The sequence below is a fragment of the Periplaneta americana genome, chromosome 2 (assembly GCF_040183065.1).
Source record: "Periplaneta americana isolate PAMFEO1 chromosome 2, P.americana_PAMFEO1_priV1, whole genome shotgun sequence".
Lineage (NCBI taxonomy): Eukaryota > Metazoa > Arthropoda > Insecta > Blattodea > Blattidae > Periplaneta > Periplaneta americana.
The window spans coordinates 28251678-28272097 of NC_091118.1; the positions used below are offsets into that span (position 1 = coordinate 28251678).

Consider the following 20420-nt stretch of genomic DNA (forward strand, 5'->3'; position numbering starts at 1 on the left):
GCTTCGTTTCTTATTCTGTCTGTCCATTTCACACGTTCCATCCTTTCAAATGATCCTATGGTCCGTCCCAGGTATCTGTAGAGTGACTTGGCGCATATGGGGGCGGAGTCTATCTGTGCCGGAGTGTATTGCGGGCAGCATCAGCTCGATACCGTTAAGGGGTAAGATACTCGTGGACCGTGATAGAGGGTTCAGATAGAAATGATCCCCTTTCTGCAAGCGATTGGTAGCTTCGTTCAACCAATGCCTCCACTAGAGCGGTCATTGGTCTTAGCCCTCCCACATACCACTTGAGTAGAGATCTTATTTCGTCTTTTTAGTCTACAAATCCCTGGGATGGACCATAGTTGCTTCTCTTCACTTCGTCGTAATGTCCATGTTTCTGCTCCATGCAATGCTACACTCCACACAAAACAGTCCACTAGTCCCTTCCTTAGTTCTTTCTCCAGAGGTCCGCAGAATATGTTTCTTTTTCTATTAAAAGCTTCCTTTGCCATTGCTATTCTCCTTTTGACTTCATGACAGCAGCTCATGTTACTACTTACAGTACACCCCAAATACTTGAAACTGTTCACTTGTTCTAGTGCTTCATTTGGTATATATCTGCAGTGCCTGGGAAAAGTATAGTACCAGTTCTTTGTACACAAATTCCACCTAAAATGAAATAGCTACTGAAAATAAAAATTTTAATTGTTAATTTTATATAAACTCCTAAAAGTTCTAAATCTCTCTTTTTTTTAAACCTAGAAATCCGTTCCCTAATTATTATATGTAATTAATATGTTTACAATGTATAGTTAAACTTTCCCTCCTGTCTCCCAACTAACACTCTGTATGCATTTCTGGATTCGCCCATACGTGCTACATGCCCTGCCCATCTCAAACGTCTGGATTTAATGTTCCTAATTATGTCAGGTGAAGAATACAATGCGTGCAGTTCTGCGTTGTGTAACTTTCTCCATTCTCCTGTAACTTCATCCCGCTTAGCCCCAAATATTTTCCTAAGCACCTTATTCTCAAACACCCTTAACCTATGTTCCTCTCTCAGAGTGAGAGTCCAAGTTTCACAACCATACAGAACAACCGGTAATATAACTGCTTTATAAATTCCAACTTTCAGACTTTCGACAGCAGACTAGATGATAAAAGCCTCTCAACCGAATAATAATAACCTTTGGGGGGGCCGAGACGTAGATGGGAGGATAATATTAAAATGGATTTGAGGGAGGTGGGATATGATGATAGAGACTGGATTAATCTTGCACAGGATAGGGACCGATGGCGGGCTTATGTGAGGGCGGCAATGAACCTTCGGGTTCCTTAAAAGCCATTTGTAAGTAAGTTAAACTTTCTCTGTTTGGATAATACTTTTATGACTTCGATCCGCTGTTATACTATAAATCTTCGGAATGCCTTATTTTGTTATTTTAGTTCTTTTCTGGCATTATGCTTAATATTTCTTGCATTCAACGTTCTTCCTGGTAAACTTCTCAACTTTTTCTTTAACTTAAAACGTTGTAATGTCTCCTTTGAAGTGTCATTTTACTTGTTTCTTTATTTATTTTTCTGGAAGTGTAAAAAATCAACACAGACCTCTTATGCAGCTGGATAGCTGACTAGCCAGCGTCAAGGGAATTTGCCCCTTTATTGACGGTTGCACAAGGTTGAGTCAGAGTGCCGTTCGATACGCTGCTGTGGCAGTAGTTTGTAAACAAGTCCGTGCGAATTCCAGAATTGCTCATCATGGTTTATTATTCCGCAGTTACACAGGATGTTGGGAAATCCACCCACGTATACTTGAATGAATGGTAAAGGGGTCCCTGAAGAGAGTTCACTATCCCACCGCCAGTGACTGGCTAGGATCTTTTTATTTCGGATGGACAGGACTTATAGTGAAGGCGCCAAATTGTAATGGCAGCAGGTTGCTTTCTGATCGAGAGAATTTCGGTATGCGATTCAATTTCATTTTTCGCACCATCTATAGTGAGGGTCACATAAGAACAGTTCCTAAACATCAAATATTGCCGTCTTGTCAGTGTTGCCAACTGTTACCAGATATCACACGATCCTTCGTACTAAATGACTTATTTACTTACCGTACTTATGTTGGAAGGTTATTCTAAATAATTCAATAATTTGTAACATTTTTTCGTAGGTAAACTATATGAGAAAGGAATCAACATGTCAAGTATTTTGTGCGAGATCGTGCGTATTTTCTTGCTTTCCGCACAAAACCAATACACGGTAAGTGTGAAATACCACATTCAGTATTCCCAACGTAACACACATAAAAATCTCCTCTTCTTACCGCTTAAGCGCCATATTCATTTTACTGCTTTAGGCTTTTAACATATTATTTTTAGAGACGTTTAACATAGTAATAATTATAAATTGGAAACTTACCACTGCAATTTCACCTAAATTGCACTGTTAATTATTGTTTTTAAATATTTGCAAAAATTAAGTAAACTCTACAACACCACAAAAGTTACTGCATTTGTAAGGCAGCCGTGAAAAAATCAACAAGATTCCAGATGCCGATGTTATTACTGCAATATGTTATATAAATAATATTGTTAAAATATTAAAATGAAAAATAAATCATTACATAACCTTACCGTTTGTTTTAAGTTCGCATTTATAGACTGGGGGAAAAAAAACAGACGTATATCACGGCCTGCTGGAATATAGGAAACACAGCAAACATTTTATAGTAACAATTTGAAGATAGATATTTTTGTTTTTAAAAGTTGCCGTCATTGAACAGAAACCAAGATGGAGATTTCATTGCAACTAATTAGAAATTTCTCTTTTAGGTATGTAATAAACGATCTTCGCACAAAATAATGTACGATACACGAGCGGTATGTTTGTTTTCATGTTGTCGGAAATTAAAAAAGCTCAACTACGTTTCGCTTTTTCAATCTTTTCCTCGAACATGAAAACATCAACATACCGCTCTTGTAACGCATATTACTATTGTCTGGCAATACGAAATTCATTGGTTTCACTAAACAGTTGACTCACGAGACCTAACCTAAAAATGTATTTTGTTTGACCACATGAAATTATTAGTACTAACTCCGAAAACTTACCTGATTATAGTCTTGAATTATAACCACAACGCAACACATAAAATAACTATTATATATTGATATTAATACTGATATTAATTAATTATTAGTATGTTCAAAGTTCACTAGCTTCCAATAACAAGCTCAGAAATCTAGTACAATTTCAATTTCATGGAACTCCAGTACCGAAAAATATTGTCGATATTTGTCTCAACTGCCAACATAACAGTTACAAAATCACTACCATTTGTAGTATTTGTCAGTATCGAAATTCGAAACGAAGTTGGCAAAAGAAAATTCAACCTGCAAACTAGAAAATCACCACAATCCACTAGCATATGTAGTAATGGGGGGAGGGGGAAATTGGTTAGGTTTCACCCTTAGGGTATGAAGTAAGCGACCCGGACTATAGACAAGGTACATAAAAATGACTAGATATTTATGAAATGATACATATCGTCTTGTTATTACACGGTTTACTCGTATCGTAGCAATTCAATTACTTTTTCATATTGTGAATTGTATTATATTTACTAAACACTGTCTTAAAACTCATGGTGAAGATTCATAAAATTATATATATTTTTTAATGATTAGAGGTGGAAATGTAATATTGGTGCCAGCTGAAAATAAAACTCTCAAAAGACCACCTTTGTGATGTAGGGGTCAACATGCTGGTCTCTTACACTGAGGGCCTGGGTTCGATTCCCCGTCGGGTTGAATTTCCTGGTTGAGATTTTTCAGGGTTTTCACTCAACCGTAAGGAAAATGCCAGGAAATTCGGGCCACAACATCCCTGAATATCACCGGCCTCATTCATCACCGAAATCTTATTCATAACAAATCAGTAATACATCTACAGACGCCATCTAGTTCACAAGAATAAAACCAGTCTCAACAATAATATACAGGCCTTCGGATTTCATCCAAAAGATTAACTCGCGATGTGACAGATGTTAAAGCGAGTATAAAATAAAAACTCAACAGTTTTTCGACTGTAAGTTTGAGGCACTGAAGGAAATAAAAGGCTGTAACAATCGAACAAATGCAATAATGTTAATTGTTACAATTATACAAGATGGATCCAAAGAAAAGTGCTATGTGTTGTGTGGCTGGCAAAATTTGAATCTGTGACTCGTATACGAAGTGAATTTCGTCGCGTATTTAACGAAGAACCACCACACGAGAATAACATTCATTGTTGGGATAGACAGTTAAAAGAGAATGTAAGCCTAATGTAGAAAAAGCGTACTGGAAGACCATCGACAAATGATGAAACGTGATGAACTGATTTCTTTGGACTCTGAACAAATGCTCTTCGGAAGACTTCTTTTATATTACCTCTGATTGAAGTTCAGGCTGATATGCACAGATGCGGAATTAAAATTTGGAGCGAGTCTTGATGAAAGTCCACCTGTATGTAGGCAACAATTTCGCACGACTGTCCACAAGTAGCACATATACAGGGGCTCTTGTTTACTGCACATGCGCAATGTGTTGTAAGCGATACTATTACAGTGAGGGAGCTCCAAATTTGGCACAGATGCATTATAGGGACCAGTCTCCCTATTGGTTGAATGGTATGAATGCTCTTATCGATATGTATTGTTGTTGTAATCGACATAAAATATGTTGCCAACTTCTAAATTAACAGTCAGTTTTATATTGTTGACTTGTAGCCTACTTCAAAATGGAAATAATGGCAGTAATAGCAAAATATATTATCCCTGGACCAAAAATATAATACAGAGTGACTAAAATCACATCAGTAGTAACAAACTGTTTACATTTTTAATTTACTTTTTTTTTTAATTTGGTAGCATTTAATGCTTATCGAATATCGAATGCTATAAACGCTAATCGAACCATTACTTCCGCTGACTTTTTTTGGGTATAATGTGGCCCCTATAATGCATCTGTTCCAAGTACTTTAATACAATAAAATATTAATTGACTTAGGCCTACTAAAATTCTATTTCACTAATGTTAGCCTCACCAAAACGTTTGAACGGAGCCGCCATTTTCAGTTGACTATCTGTGCGATAAACAAATGACGATCGCAAAGCATGTTTTATAGTATCGTAAAGAATTTTCATTTTGAAATGTTGGCAAAAAAATAAACAAATGATAGGGAAATGATAAAAATAAACATGCTGGAGAAGTGATAAAACAAACAAATGCCAGGGAAGTAATAAATTATTGTGGCGATAAACAGCCAGTCCTTTCGTATCGTTTTATTGGTCAAAAGTAGTATGACGTAGTAAAAGTGTCAGACATACATCTCACTTGACGATAGGCTGTGTGTTAAAGGAAGAAAATTGTTTGTATATATCTGAAGTCATACTAATGTAATATGTTGCTATTCAGCGATGTATGCAATTGAGAGGGAAAGGAACTGACCATCCTACCCTATTATCGCCTGATTTAGTTGCTTCATGAGTGATGCCTTATTGCCTAGTTGCTTTGTTTTTTAGCCCATGTACTACAAAATATCACGAACGAAATTGAGGGGTTTTTTACTTATAAAATCAGCCATAATACGAAGTTGTATTTTTGAATGTATCTCTTTGGCGCGCGCATGTCTTCTCAATTGAATGTGCTCATTCTCAAGAGAACTAAGCTTTTAATTGTAATTTGATTCAGGTTTATTTAAAGTAGTCCCGCGCCGTGGCGTCGCGGTCTAAGGCACCCCGCCTAGGACTCGCGTTATGGAATGCGCGCTGGTTCGAGTCCTCATGGGGGAAGAAATTTTCTCATGAAATTTCGGCCAGTGTATGGGACCGGTGCCAACCCAGCATCGTGATGCACTTGGGGAGCTACGATAGGTAGCGAAATCCGGTTGCGAATACCAGCTATAACGGCTGGGGGGATCATCGTGCTAACCACACGATACCTCCATTCTGGTTGGATGATCGTCCACCTCTGCTTCGGTATGTGGGCGTGAGGCCAGCAGCCGGCTGGTCGGTCTAGGCCCTTCACGGGCTGTAGCGCCACGAATTATTATTATTATTATTATTATTATTATTATTATTATTATTATTATTATTATTTAAAGTATGTTCAAAGGCATCCCTTTCCCCTGCCGGAATTAATTTTTTTACTGTGGTTAATGTGAAACGGGCTTCGGTTTTCTGCTGACTTTTGAAGTGGATCGTCCTTATATGTTTTCACTTGAAATAAAGTCTTAAATAATAATAATAATAATAATAATAATAATAATAATAATATTATTATTATTATTATTATTATTACTATTATAGTAACGTATTTTGATATGGGATGTTGCAGGAAGTTTTGGACAAACGGCTAGATGGACGCGTGGACGCCATGTTGGAACAAGGCCTGATGCAGGAATTGCTCGACTTTCATCGGCGCTATAACGAAGAGAGGCTGGCAGCAAATGCGTAAGTAATCTCTCTATGGTAACGAACAGCTGAACATCACGGTTCTCTGACGCATTTCATGTAAATGAGGGATGTCAAGCGCGGGCATATTGTACCCTCTGACGAGGAGTCAAGAGATCTTCCACTTACAGGCACATGCTTAAAATACCTACCTTCTAAGTCACTGTTACACCTCGTTTGAAGGCTAGAGCTTAACATGCCTGGTGTAAATGGAATAGCTTCTTCATATCGAGGAAGAACAGTGATTCTCAGCCATTGTATTCAATTGAAACATTTCCTACTTAAGGATCGAATTCATAGTCGTCACTTATAAAACGAGGAAACGCTTAAGTAATGAGCATTTCCTTAGCACTTATTTTAGATCGTATTGCAGAGACGTCACTCTTTCATATGCACTGAGCATTCCCTTGACATCGAAAGAAATATGGCGACATGACTGGACGTGAGCGCTTTCGTACATTCAATTGTTTTCCAGCTCGTTCAAATTGTTAAATCGATAATATTATCGTTCACAAATACAGAAGTAAATACAGTATTATGGAACTAAATGTATACAAAATCTCGAGAAAGCATTTTACAGAAGAAGATAGAAGTGAGCTAAGAGAACTAGTTGTGAAATATAGAGATATCGTCGAAATTAAAAAATCTGATAGTTATTCTCTCCAAAAGAAGAACCTTCATTCATTGACAGTTTTCTGCCCAAGGACAGGTTATAAGTATTTAATTTATTCTTGTAATCGTGTGCTCATATATCCGTATTTTATTTTGTATAAATTGACTATAATTAAGGTACATTATTGTGCTCACAGATTTGTAAATAATAATAATAATAATAATAATAATAATAATAATAATAATAATAATAATAATAATATTCGGCTCGACAGTTTACCGACAAAGTATATTTTGTGATATTACCTGTTAGACATTTTGGTCAGTTTAAATAAGACAATACACAAATTGTCTTCTGTATTAATTGTCATTAACTTGTCTGAAGGCCCCCCTTATGTTCTCAGCGTGGGAAAAGTCAGACAATACTTGTACTTGATGTCAAAATGCCGAATAACAAATGACTACATTTTTGTCTTTATCTCGATCGCTTTTTTTTTTCCTGCATAACAACACTTTCTCTACATTATCGTATAATGACTTGAAAAAATAATAGCATTGACCTCATTCTGTCCGACAAAAACAGTTTTAACCTTTCGTCCGTCCCTTTTGGCAGTAAAATTTCCACTAGAACCTGTTGTTCCGGAGGCTTGACCTGTAACGTAAGGCTGGCTGTCACCTGGCTACACCCTTCACTGTGGGCCAGCCGTGCCTGTATGCAACTACCCATGCATTATAGGTTCTCCACGTGATCTCCATGGCAACAGAGTTCCGTTCATCTTTTGTCACTAATGGTCTATAAATTATGTTAAAGAGTCGTGAGATAATATTATCCCCTACTAAGTGACAAAAAATCATTTTGTGCGAGATCGTGCGTATTTGCTTGGTTTCCGCACAAAACCAATCCGCGGAAAGTCTAAAATTCCACATTCAGTATTCCCAACCTAACACACACAACAATTTCCCTCTTCTTACCGCTTAAGTGACATATTGATTTTACTGCTTTAGACTCTTAACATATTATTTTTAGAGAAGTTCAATATAGTAATAATTACCACTGCAATTTCACCTAAATTGCACTGTTAATTATTGTTTTTAAATATTTGCAAAAATTAAGTAAACACTACAACTCCATTAAAGTTACTGCATTCGTAATGCAAGTAACATTAAGGAAGCCGTGAAAAAATCAACAAGATTCGAGACTCATCATAGACTGGGGAAAAAAAAGACAGACGTATATCACGGCCTGCTGGAGTATAGTAAACACAGAAAACATTTTAAAGCAACAATGTTGAAGATAGATATTTTTGTTTTGCAAATTTTCCGTCATTGAACAGAAACCAAGATGGAGATTTCATTGCAACTAATTAGAAATTTCTCTTTCAGGTATGTAATAAACGATCTTCGCACAAAATAATTTACGATACACGAGCAGTATGTTTTCTTTCAATTCTCGGAAATTAAAAAAGCTCAACTACGTTTCGCTTTTTCAGACTTTTCCTCGAACATGAAAACTTCAACATACCGCTCTTGTAACGCATATTACTATTCTAATGAAGCTTAATGCTGAGTTTGTAAAGAAAGAATATTTTTAAATTTATCTCAGTTGTGATGGTTTATATTTTTATGACGATCTATCATCTCTAATAGTGACGCATCATTCTTTACGATATAATCTTTACTACAGTCCAATTGTGAATTTGACACAAACGTAATTCAATCGTTTTTTTTAGAAACCCCGTAAGTCAAATTTTAACAAAATTGAGTTTATTGCGAATTTCTGTTCTATAAAAAAAATCACTATTTTCAAGCTCTATAAAATAGCCTCGTAATTATAAGAAAACGTCAGTTTTATAAAATATGGGGATAACATCGATTTTATAAATTGTAAAGAAAATGCATTGTATATTGTAGATTATAGAACATCAGAGTTGTGAATTATAGAGAAAACATCAACTTTTATAAAACATTAAAGCAACTGGATTTTCATAATTTATAAAAGGAAGATAGATTATTATTATTTTATTATTATTATTATTTTATTATTATTATTATTTTATTATTATTATTATTTTATTATTATTTTATTATTATTATTATTATTTTATTATTATTATTTTATTATTATTTTTATTATTATTATTATTATTATTATTATTATTTTATTATTATTATTTTATTATTATTTTATTATTATTATAATTTTATTATTATTTTTTTATTATTATTATTATTTTTATTATTATTATTATTATTATTATTATTATTATTATTATATTTTCAAAATGTACGTATTCGTATAAGAATGTAATTTGAGCAGTAATATCAGTGTTCTTAAACGTAATTTTATATGCACCTCGTCAAATGTATGAGAAAGTGAGTGCAATTCAATTTGCACCGTTTATATTGGAAGCCATCGCATATGTACATTTTGCACTTTTTTTTTGCGACCATCTGGTCCCGCCATTCCAGCACGTCAAACACCTTTTATACTGCCTTACTCATGTAAAACACTATTTTTACTTGCCTGCATTGCCAGATACCAATTGCGTGCAAGCGGCCGGAGCTCTGAATAATTCGTGCAGGAAATATCCGCAGGGATTACGTGGGAGTTCGGAAACAGTGGGCCGCGAGAAGTATGCAACGGAGGTTCTTTTTACTCCAGCAGAAGTATCGCTGTACACAGACAGACTAGTACTAAAATTATTATATTTTATTAATATCATTCCCAAATAAATTCACTTGTAGATCCTGAATATAAATAAAATCCGACCAATAGTTTAGTAGAAACCGCTGTACACAGACAGACTAGTACTAAAATTATTATATTTCATGTACATAACTCCCTGATAAATTGACTCGTAGACAATGAATATGAACAAAATCCGTCCAATAGTTTAGTAGAAACCGCTGTACACAGACAGACTAGTACTAAAATTATTGTATTTCATGTACATCATTCCCTGATAAATTGACTGGTAGATACTGAATATGAACAAAATCCGTCCAATAGTTTAGTAGAAATCGCTGTACACACAGACTAGTACTAAAATTATTACATTTCATGTACATCATTCCCTGATACATTGACTCGTAGGTACTGAATATGAACAAAATCCGTCCAATAGTTTAGTAGAAATCGCTGTACACACAGACTAGTACTAAAATTATTGTATTTCATGTACATCATTCCCTGATAAATTCACTCGTAGATACTGAATATGAACAAAATCCGTCCAATAGTTTAGTAGAAATCGCTGTACACACAGACTAGTACTAAAATTATTACATTTCATGTACATCATTCCCTGATACATTGACTCGTAGGTACTGAATATGAACAAAATCCGTCCAATAGTTTAGTAGAAATCGCTGTACACACAGACTAGTACTAAAATTATTGTATCATGTACAACATTCCCTGATAAATTCACTCGTAGATACTGAATATGAACAAAATCCGTCCAATAGTTTAGTAGAAATCGCTGTACACACAGACTAGTACTAAAATTATTGTATTTCATGTACATCATTCCCTGATAAATTCACTCGTAGATACTGAATATGAACAAAATCCGTACAATAGTTTAGTAGAAATCGCTGTACACAGACAGGCTAGTGCTAAAATTCTTATATTTCATGTACATCATTCTTTGCTAAATTGACTTGTAAGTAGATAATGAATATAAACAAAATCCGTCCAATAGTTCAGTAGAAATCGCTCTACACAGATAGACTAAAATTCTTATATTTCATGTACATAGTTTGACAAACGATGTCATTGCGTAATTTTCGATAAGGTTATTGATAAAGTTTTTTCCACCCCTGGCGCATGAATAGAGAGCCACAGTCACAAGGATTGCACCACATTACGATAGTCTTCTGTCGCGGGTTGAGGTTGCGCCATCTAGGAACCGAGCACCGAACTGCTGCGTAATTGCACAATGTTATGTCAGATATGGTGATGTTACGAAAGTTATGCCATCGCTAGGACACAAATGTGTGTTATTTTCTGTGTACTTATTTGTAGAGGAGGCTGTCTGTATTACAGATAAGTTTGAAAACTTTTTTTTAATTATCAGATCTTAGAACTGGATACTGGCTATTCATCCCGCTCCCCCAAAGTTAAGTGTAATAATAACCATTCTGAAATCAGCAATAATATTAATAACCTTTAATAAATGCTGGTATGTACTTTCATATTTAGTTATTTCAAATTGAATATAAATGTAAACAAGAACTGAAAATCAATTCATACAATTTTTAAGAAACAAAATACAAAAACAAATATAATGTTATCTCTTGTCACAACTTCCAGATTTGTCCACACTTCTGATCAGTGGCTGCCTATTCACACACTTACTTACTTACTTACTTACTTACTTACTTACTTACTTACTTACTTACTTACTTACTTACTTACAAGGAACCCGCAGGTTCATTGCCGCCCTCACATAAGCCCGCCATTGGCCCCTATCCTGAGCAAGATTAATCCAGTCTCTATCATCATATCCCACCTCCCTCAAATCCATTTTAATATTATCTTCCCATCTACGTCTCGGCCTTCCCAAAGGTCTTTTTCCCTCCGGCCTCCCAACTAACACTCTATATGGCTTTCTGGATTCGCCCATATGTGCTACATAGCCTGCCCATCTCAACCGTCTGGATATAATGTTCCTAATTATGTCAGGTGAAGAATACAATGCCTGCATTTCTGTGTTGTGTACCTTTCTCCATTCTCCTGTAACTTCATCCCTCTTAGCCCCAAATATTTTCCCAAGCACCTTATTCTCAAACACCCTTATCCTATGTTCCTCTCTCAAAGTGGGAGTCCAAGTTTCACAACCATAAAGAACAACCAGTAATATAATTGCCTATTCATACACTGTCATAAATGTTATGTTACGAGAGAGACAATACATCCCCGTTAGAAAAAATACATCATGACAGGACGATAATTCAGTGATGCCAGGTGTAGGGTAAAATTCCTATTGTAGGGATATTTTAACCCTAATAGGAATTGAGAGAATTTTGTGTAAAACTGGCGAAATTGTAGGGGTTTTCTCATCCTTCTGTCCATATTTATAAAAATTGCTATGTATTTTAATTTATATTTTATATATCTACATTTCTGAAATTCACGTCGGTTTATACTTACACAGAGCATTTATGATTACGTCACATATCAACATTTGCTCTCTTATATCAGAAAGGAACATTCCCGTTGTTTCCTATTAGGAATTGCGTAATTCCTGATTTTTTTTTTTCACTTAATTTTCTGTCATTGCTTCATTGCAGTAAGTACAGTTGCTAGGCAACGGCACGACGTCACGTTCTTAGTCATAACATGGCCAACATTTAACAAGTTTATTTGTAAATAGATATTTAACATGAGTTTAATATAGCAATTCCTTTGTTTTTTAGAACTTTGAACATGTATTTATATTAGGCGATTGTCATGATGGCCGTGAGTAGACCATGATAATCACGTGACTCCAATTCGTGCCGAACGAATAATTACAGGTATCATGGCGTCGTTTGTGTAAGTTCAACGTTTTTGTGAAGTACATGGGATTAAATTATGAAGTTCGATAATCGTGGTAAATGTAGTGTTTTGTAATATGAATTTCTCTGGTGACTAATCAGTTCCATCTACTTCCAAGAAGAAAAGAGAATTGCATTGTGAATCAGCTAAACGTGAAAAATCGTGGCGTGGCCAGACATTTCGAGATTCCTAATTGACAGAACCAGATTTTAAAGGTTGTTATGCAAGACTGAAAACGTTAATAAGGCTAAATGTAAGGCATGTGAAAATGAATTTGTGGTCGATAGAAGTTAACTCTTAAGACACGGTTTATCAAACGTTCACAAAAAGAATGCAGCACAAATTAAAAATCTCTGAAGCATAAGTAGTACCAGTACACTATTTTCAAATGTATTTGAGCATGATTACCAGGTTAAAAAGTAAGAACTTAGATTTATGTTTTCGATGTGGTTGAACTTGATCGTAGTTTTAATTTAATAGACCACTTCGTACAAATCAATGAGATCGCTCTTCCACATAGCAAAATTGTGAAGGGTCTAACACTTAAAAGATCTTGTTGAAGAGATCTAATTGGACCTGAGGGGGATCTTGAATACACAAGATAAAACATATTTTATTATTATTTATTAGTTGAAACATAGATCATAATATTGCTTATGTCATATACAATAATTGTGGACAGTTGCAGGAAATGGGACCTAAAGTAGGATTTGTTTTCTTTTTGTGGTTTTAAAAAGAGGATGAAATACTGACCATTTGAAAAAATTTATGGTTCTAGGTGGTATAGTTTTTAATATATTACTTATTGAATGTTGATATTACATTATGTACTGTTCGAGAAAAATGCAATTACAGTTTTCACTTGTTTTCTTAGCAACTATAAGAAAGGTTTAGGTATTTAAGAAGCATTGTGTAGTTATTATGAGTTATACGTGAAATAAGAAGGTAAAAAATAACATTAACATTGCTTATTTATGTATTAGTATGTTGCAAGCTGTGCTTGATTGATAATATAGCCTAAAAGTAATTTTTTCTGAAAAATGAGTTGAACGTAAAGTGAACATAAACAAATTAATATGAAACATAACATACACATTAAACTTTAAGTTACAGCGTGGAATTGATATGAAATAAATGCAGAAAACATAAAGAACTTAAAACAATAATTTGAAACAATGTCTTCTAGCTGGCCATCAGGTTTTGCATTCTCCACATCACTTTGCATCACTTTCACTGTCACCTGATATAAAATAATCAGTATAAAATGTTTGAAATTCGTCACGTAAACCTTCTATATTAATTTTCTTCTCCATGACATTAAATCATATGCCACATCAGTGGCAATATTCTGTAACAATTAACGCAAATCACGATAGTGAAAACACGGGACGTGTTAATGTGCTGATAATATGGGCTACCTATCCCATATTTGATACATAGCGGTAGCCCATATTAGCAGCACCGACTCATGAAGGTTTCTAAGATTATGTATGGCAATTGTTGTCCTAAATAAATATTACTCTTATGCCATGTGCTAGAGCTATTCTTCATCAGTGCAACACATCAAGCGTGATTTCTAAACACGAAATATATTTCTTTCAATAAAATTGAAACTACATACCTGCAAAAACTTTGAAATTGATGAAAAAAACAAAGGACACACCACAAAGGCAACTGGTTTGTCTCTTTGTGCACGCAGACTGATGGACACGAGATGTACTTTTAGAGCTTTTTCGCTAGGTAACAACACCATACAGACGTGGACAAATTATTAACAAAATTGACGATTTTTATGATAATTCTGTTTACAAAATTTGACTTTTCAGTTTAGACTACAATTGACAATTTTGCATATTTCTATCATTACAGTAGACAGAAATATGCAAAAATGTCAACTGTAGTTTAAATTGAAGAGTTAAATTTTGTAAAAATATATAATAAAAATCTTCAATTTTGTTAATAATTTGTAAATTAGCAAAAAATGTCAACTACAGTCTAAATTGAAGAGTCAAATTTTGTAAAACTATAAAATAAAAATCTTCAGTTTTGCTAATAATTTGAAAAAAATATCCAAAATGTCAACTGTATTCCAAATTGAAGAATCGAATTTTGTAAAAATATATAATAAAAACCTTCAGTTTTGCTAATAATTTGTAAATATGCAAAAATATCAAATGTAGTCCAAATTGAAGAGTTAAATTTTCTAAAAGTATACAGTACAAATCTTCAATTTTGCTAATAATTTGGAAATACGCAAAAATGTCAAGTGTAGTCTAAATTTAAGAATCATATTTTGTAAAAATATATAATAAAAATCTTCAATTTTGCTAATAATTTGTCCACGTCTGTATATAGTAAAAACCGAGGTAGCCCATATTACCACTCCTATCCCATGTAATAACTACATAGTGCTTCTCCTCTATAATCCCATAAACGACTTTGGGTCCCTTTTCTTCTGTCAGAATTCAGTCAGTAAAACTCATGTTGCGCGATAGTAGTAGTAGTAGTAGTAATAATAATAATAATACTAATAATAATAATAATAATAATAATAATAATAATGTGTAAAAAAAGTATAGTTGGTACTTCTCTACTTCATTTTCAATTTTTCTTGTCTCTTTCCTAAAGTCAAAGTACGTTAAAGAAATAAAAAATAAAAATAAAATCTCTTCTTTTGCTAAACTACCAAAAAGAGGAACGGTCTACTGGATAATAGGGAAATATTATCACAAATCCAGATTAACGGTAGAACATCACATTTAAGAAATCGTCAATTGTTATATTATAAAAAACCAAACACTTCATCACATAAAAATTCACCAGTGTTAAAAATGTGTTCAAATTTCAATGAAATATGTAAAACATGGGACCTAGATTTTTGCATTTCTTACATGGAATACAAACGTTTTCTTATTAATATACTGAAGGTAGTTGATTTTATACAATATTGCTATTTGTTACTCTGTAATTTGCCAATTATAGTTACATTTTACATTTTTGGCTATGATATCTATGTTTAACTATTTTTCATTTATTTTATTTTGTATTTTTCATTTATATCTATATCTGTATCTCTTATTTAGGTAGTATCTATTTGTCTGTTCTTTTTTTATTATTTCATTTTCTCATTTTCCATTTTAATTTGTATTTACACTTGTATCTGTTTCATCTCTTTTTTCATGTTATCTATGTTTTTTTTTTTTTTAACGAACATCTGTACTGTCTGTTGTAATTGGGGCTTTGCCCTGTTATAGGAATAAATAAATAAATAAATAAATTGCCTACAAAAACTATGTTTGGGTCTGCGTGACTCCATCAGAAGTCGAACCCGCGACCTTTCACCTCGCTGCACAGCGGCCTAACCGCGACGTTACCTCGCGGCCCTGTGTTAAATAAGTTATTTTGTTATTGCTATGTTATTCTTGTGAATACTGTCACTATAAGGTTTGGCGCCTACTTTCGAGCGCTCTGTTGTTCCTTTGTTCCGTATATCCCCGACAGATGCAAATATAGACGCTCCCTGCTTGCAAGATGTTGGTGTTACCATGGCAATGACCATCATGAGTACGCAGGTGTTGGCGGCCGCACCTGCAGGAGACATTACTCTCACGACCTTGAGCAGCACCACCGTTACGTGATGCAAGGCTCACGGGCCTTTGTGAGGTGCGAAGGTCACGCACTTACCGAATCGCTATGATTTTCCTCAGACCCACTGGCCAGCTTAGCGGCGCGGCGCCGGAACTGGGTGACCGGGTAGGGATGGTCCGAAACACCGGCTGAGAGAATAGGGATATCCTGAACTAGCACCAACAGATAGCGCACGTGTACTTTGAGGGATGCGCTTTGCGTGTGCATTTGTTTTTCGGTATATAAGCATTGAGGATATATGTACGGTCTTATTAATAAACCGTGTATAGTTGTTATACGAGACTTATGCAGCGTTGAGACAGAAAACGTTACTAATAAACCATGCATAAGCGATGGATGTATAAACAATCTGTAATAATAATAATAATAATAATAATAATAATAATAATAATAATAATAATTACTGCCTCCCATTGGAGGTAGCCCAGAAGGACTCAGTATACTCTCCTACATGAATTTTACAATATTAAATGTTTACATAAATTTTGTAGAAAGAAAATTAAAATGAACATATATGAATAGAAAGTGAATAAATAAAAAAAAAAATAAACAGAGTGAATATGATGACTCAGAATTTGGCAAGAGCGTTTCAAAACTGAAGTTATGATGTCTGCAGTAAGTGTCTGTGGTAGTTCAAAAGTCTTCCTGAAGCGTTCAAAGAACTTGGGAATCACACCACGAGCTCCGACAAGAAGACCAATCACCTCAATGTCTTCAAGCCGGTATTTTGCTTTGAAGTAATCAACTGTTGGCAGATAAATGTTGATCTTTTCTTGATTGACATCCTCCGGCTGGCTACTCCCCGTTTCAATCCTTATGGTAGGATCAATCTTGGTAGTCTGGGAATACGCTATGATGTCAATACGTCTAGAGGAGCCATTAGTATCAAGGCAAAAACTTCCTCTTCTACTATCCAAGACTTTTTTCTTAAAGCAGTTGCAATTAAGGATCGAACATGATGGTGTCTGGCATTTCGGAGGAGTAAACCTCTGTTACACTGACCTTGGACGTGGGCAAGGGTTTCAGTCTCCGGGCAGCCATGTGTGCACCGGGATCCGTCCAAAGAGCGACCAGGTACTCCTCTAACTGCTGCTAAATTGGCATTCATTTTGAGGCAGGTTACCCATTCAGATGTAGATAGTCCAGACTTATTAAAAATCCAGGCGTTGGCTTTAGGTACTTGGCTGTACAATTCTACACCTCTGCCTCTTCCAGGCATTACTTTCCATGATTCGAATTCTGCATTTCTTAATTCCTCTCTTAATTTCCTAGTCACAGATTTACGATACAATTGCCTTGCAGTAGTTATATATATGAAACCCCTTGTATAAGCGTTGTATATAGAGAAAAATGGCCGCCCCTCTAACAGCTGTTCGTATCGACTGTCATTTTATGATGATGGATGACTTGTAACCACAGAAGAACACACCAAAGAGCAAAGAATAAGTAGAATATTATTATAATATTAAGTTCTCTTTGACCAAAATATAGTGTGGTAGTCGATCAAAGCCAGTTGTACTGTCGATTCTTAACACGGCACACTAGAGCGCTCTACCGGATGCAATAGAGAATCTCAGATATTCTATTACCTTTCGTAATGAAGTAATGACGAAACTATGACGGAGCTGTGTAACAGTTACATTGTTATACACGACGTATGTAGTGATTATTAGTAACGAATTTACACACGACTTATAAACGAGCTACTCATTGTATAAGATCGTTAAACGTCTGTATATAGAGTTTTTATTAGAAAGACTAGTAGTATATTAGTATATTAAATACTCTTAAAAACAACTAAAAATGGCAAATTTTTGTTATGATCCTATATGTAAACACCAGGGAAAGCTTTTTGTCTTCAATCAGGTCCCGAAATATTCTTAATATATGCTTTAAATCTTAAAAAATATAAGTAATTAAATTGCGCCTCGAGAGATAACTAAAAATAACTACTTCAAGTAAGGAATTGTTGACTACAGTTTCATTTTGGAAAAGGAAAAAGAAAAATTAATAAAAACATATTCAACCTCGACAGCAAGCTATGTTAGCTTAGATTATATTATGCAGTAGTTCTAGGAGTCTCCGAAGTTTACGCCTGCAGTAAACTCTCGATAAACTGGGATGTTTATTATCCAGGACGATCCGTAGTGAAATCCATTTCGTGAATTATGTTTTTAATGTACTGTAGGCCTACCCTAATTATTAAAACCATGTTTTAACTTCAAATTTTCTAAATCTTCCTACATAGTATTCAAAACTGCATGTCCTTAACCTACAAAACGCACGACTAATCGTGATACTACTGCGATCATATTATATCATCCTATTAAAAATTGCATTTGATCTTTCTGCAACTACAGAAAAAAATACAATGAATTCAATCTCGATAGTCCCTTCCCTATAAAATTAAACACATTGGTGGCTGCATATCCTGTTTTTAGCGTATGGTTCTTAAATACTAATGATTAAACAGGGCAATATTCACCTTCGACATAGTTCCTATTTTTTTATTCGTGCACCTCGTTCTCAAACTTCTCGTTTAGGTTCATGACCATTCAATTTACTCGTATCTATATTCTGCATACTGCAGATTTCACTACCCATCTCGGGGAAACGCTCAATATTATACAGGTTTACGTTAGTATTTATTGTAAATTAAATTAAATTACGAGGTAAGAAAATATTGAATTACCTATATTAAATTTTACCAGGTTATACAAAATAATTGTAAATATCATTTTGACACGCACAGAAAACCAACAATCGAGAAAACGTAATCAACTGTAGTATATGACATAACATAGCCCTACAACATGTTGCGCCGCATGGAACGCTCCTGCCATCTAGCGGTAAAACTTCGCATAAGATATCCCTATTCCACAAATGGAATCCCAAGCCTTCAAGGCGATTGCTTACAACCCTGGTATTCAGATCAGGCGGTTTAACTCGTCATTAGAGATGGTCGATTTTAGCAATTTAAATATCAAATTTAGCGTTTTATAGAACGTATAATGGTACTATATAGTATTTCGTAGCGTTTTTCGATGGAATATTTTTTATGGAAAGTTTGGTGCTGAAAATTATTCAGCGTCATAGCGAACTGATTTCTAGGTCCGTACCTATTTTGTTTGCTACGTTAGACGTATGTTATTAGCGTACATCTACGTTTAATGTACACAGGAATTTCCCTATTAAAATTCTGTAGGATAAATGCAAACAAGACGAAGACCATGATTATCAGCAGAAGAATAAAGAAGATAAATTTACGAATTCTAAATGAAGTAGTAGAGCAAGTGGGCAGCTTCAAATACTTGGGGAGTACTATAAGCAGTAACATGAGCTGCTGCCAGACTAGCAACACTAAAATCCACCCACGTAGTAACCAAATTACACACAATTCCAGATATGATTTTAGAGTATATTTTCATGTACTATGATCGCGTGGACTATAGATATGTAAAATGATGTCTTGAAAAGATGTTGAAGATTCCTACAAACGACGAAACTAAGTCTAATTTTATAAAAGATTTAGAGAATAACGTAAGTAGTTTACGACTAAATTTGTTATGGCAAAAAATTGGTGCAATTAATATAAATTCGATAGATAAAATTATAACGGAGAGGAGTAATGAGATAGTGAGACAGGAAATGTTTAGCAAATTAAATGGTTTAAAATCATTAATAGATTACAAAGAAATGAAAATCGTATGGGGACAGGAAGAATATACAAAAGTTAACGACAGGAAAGAAAGAATGGGACTATCGTGGTGGAGATGGGGAATTTGGAGGTTAAAAAATAGAAGAGGAGACGTAGGAAAAGATATATGTCCTTTGTGTAATCAAAAAGAAGACTTGATACACATTCTACTGTCTTGCCCAGAAAATGAAAGAAAAAAATGTATGTAGAATGTTTTGAGATTTTGTTCTGAACATATTCTTGGAAATTTAGAGGAGGAAGGGTTTCCTAAATTACCATTTTGGCCATTTTAAAATTACATTTTCTTGGGGAAGTTCTAGTTTTAGGTTCACTATAACCGAAGTGAGGGTTCACTATAAACGGAAATATTAATGTACTTTATAATGTATGCGGGTCGGGACCAACGATTTAGGTTCACTATAGCCGAATGTTCACTATAACCG

General features: G+C 34.6%; 1 protein-coding gene across 1 annotated transcript in view; it reads left to right on the top strand.

Moving 5' to 3' along the window:
* Positions 1-20420, top strand: part of LOC138691325 (tRNA dimethylallyltransferase) — a 536598-nt gene that overhangs the window by 480324 nt on the left and 35854 nt on the right. The window contains exon 5 of the mRNA XM_069813208.1: positions 6363-6478. Coding sequence (XP_069669309.1) covers positions 6363-6478 — 116 coding nt within the window. The remainder of the gene's footprint in view (positions 1-6362; positions 6479-20420) is intronic.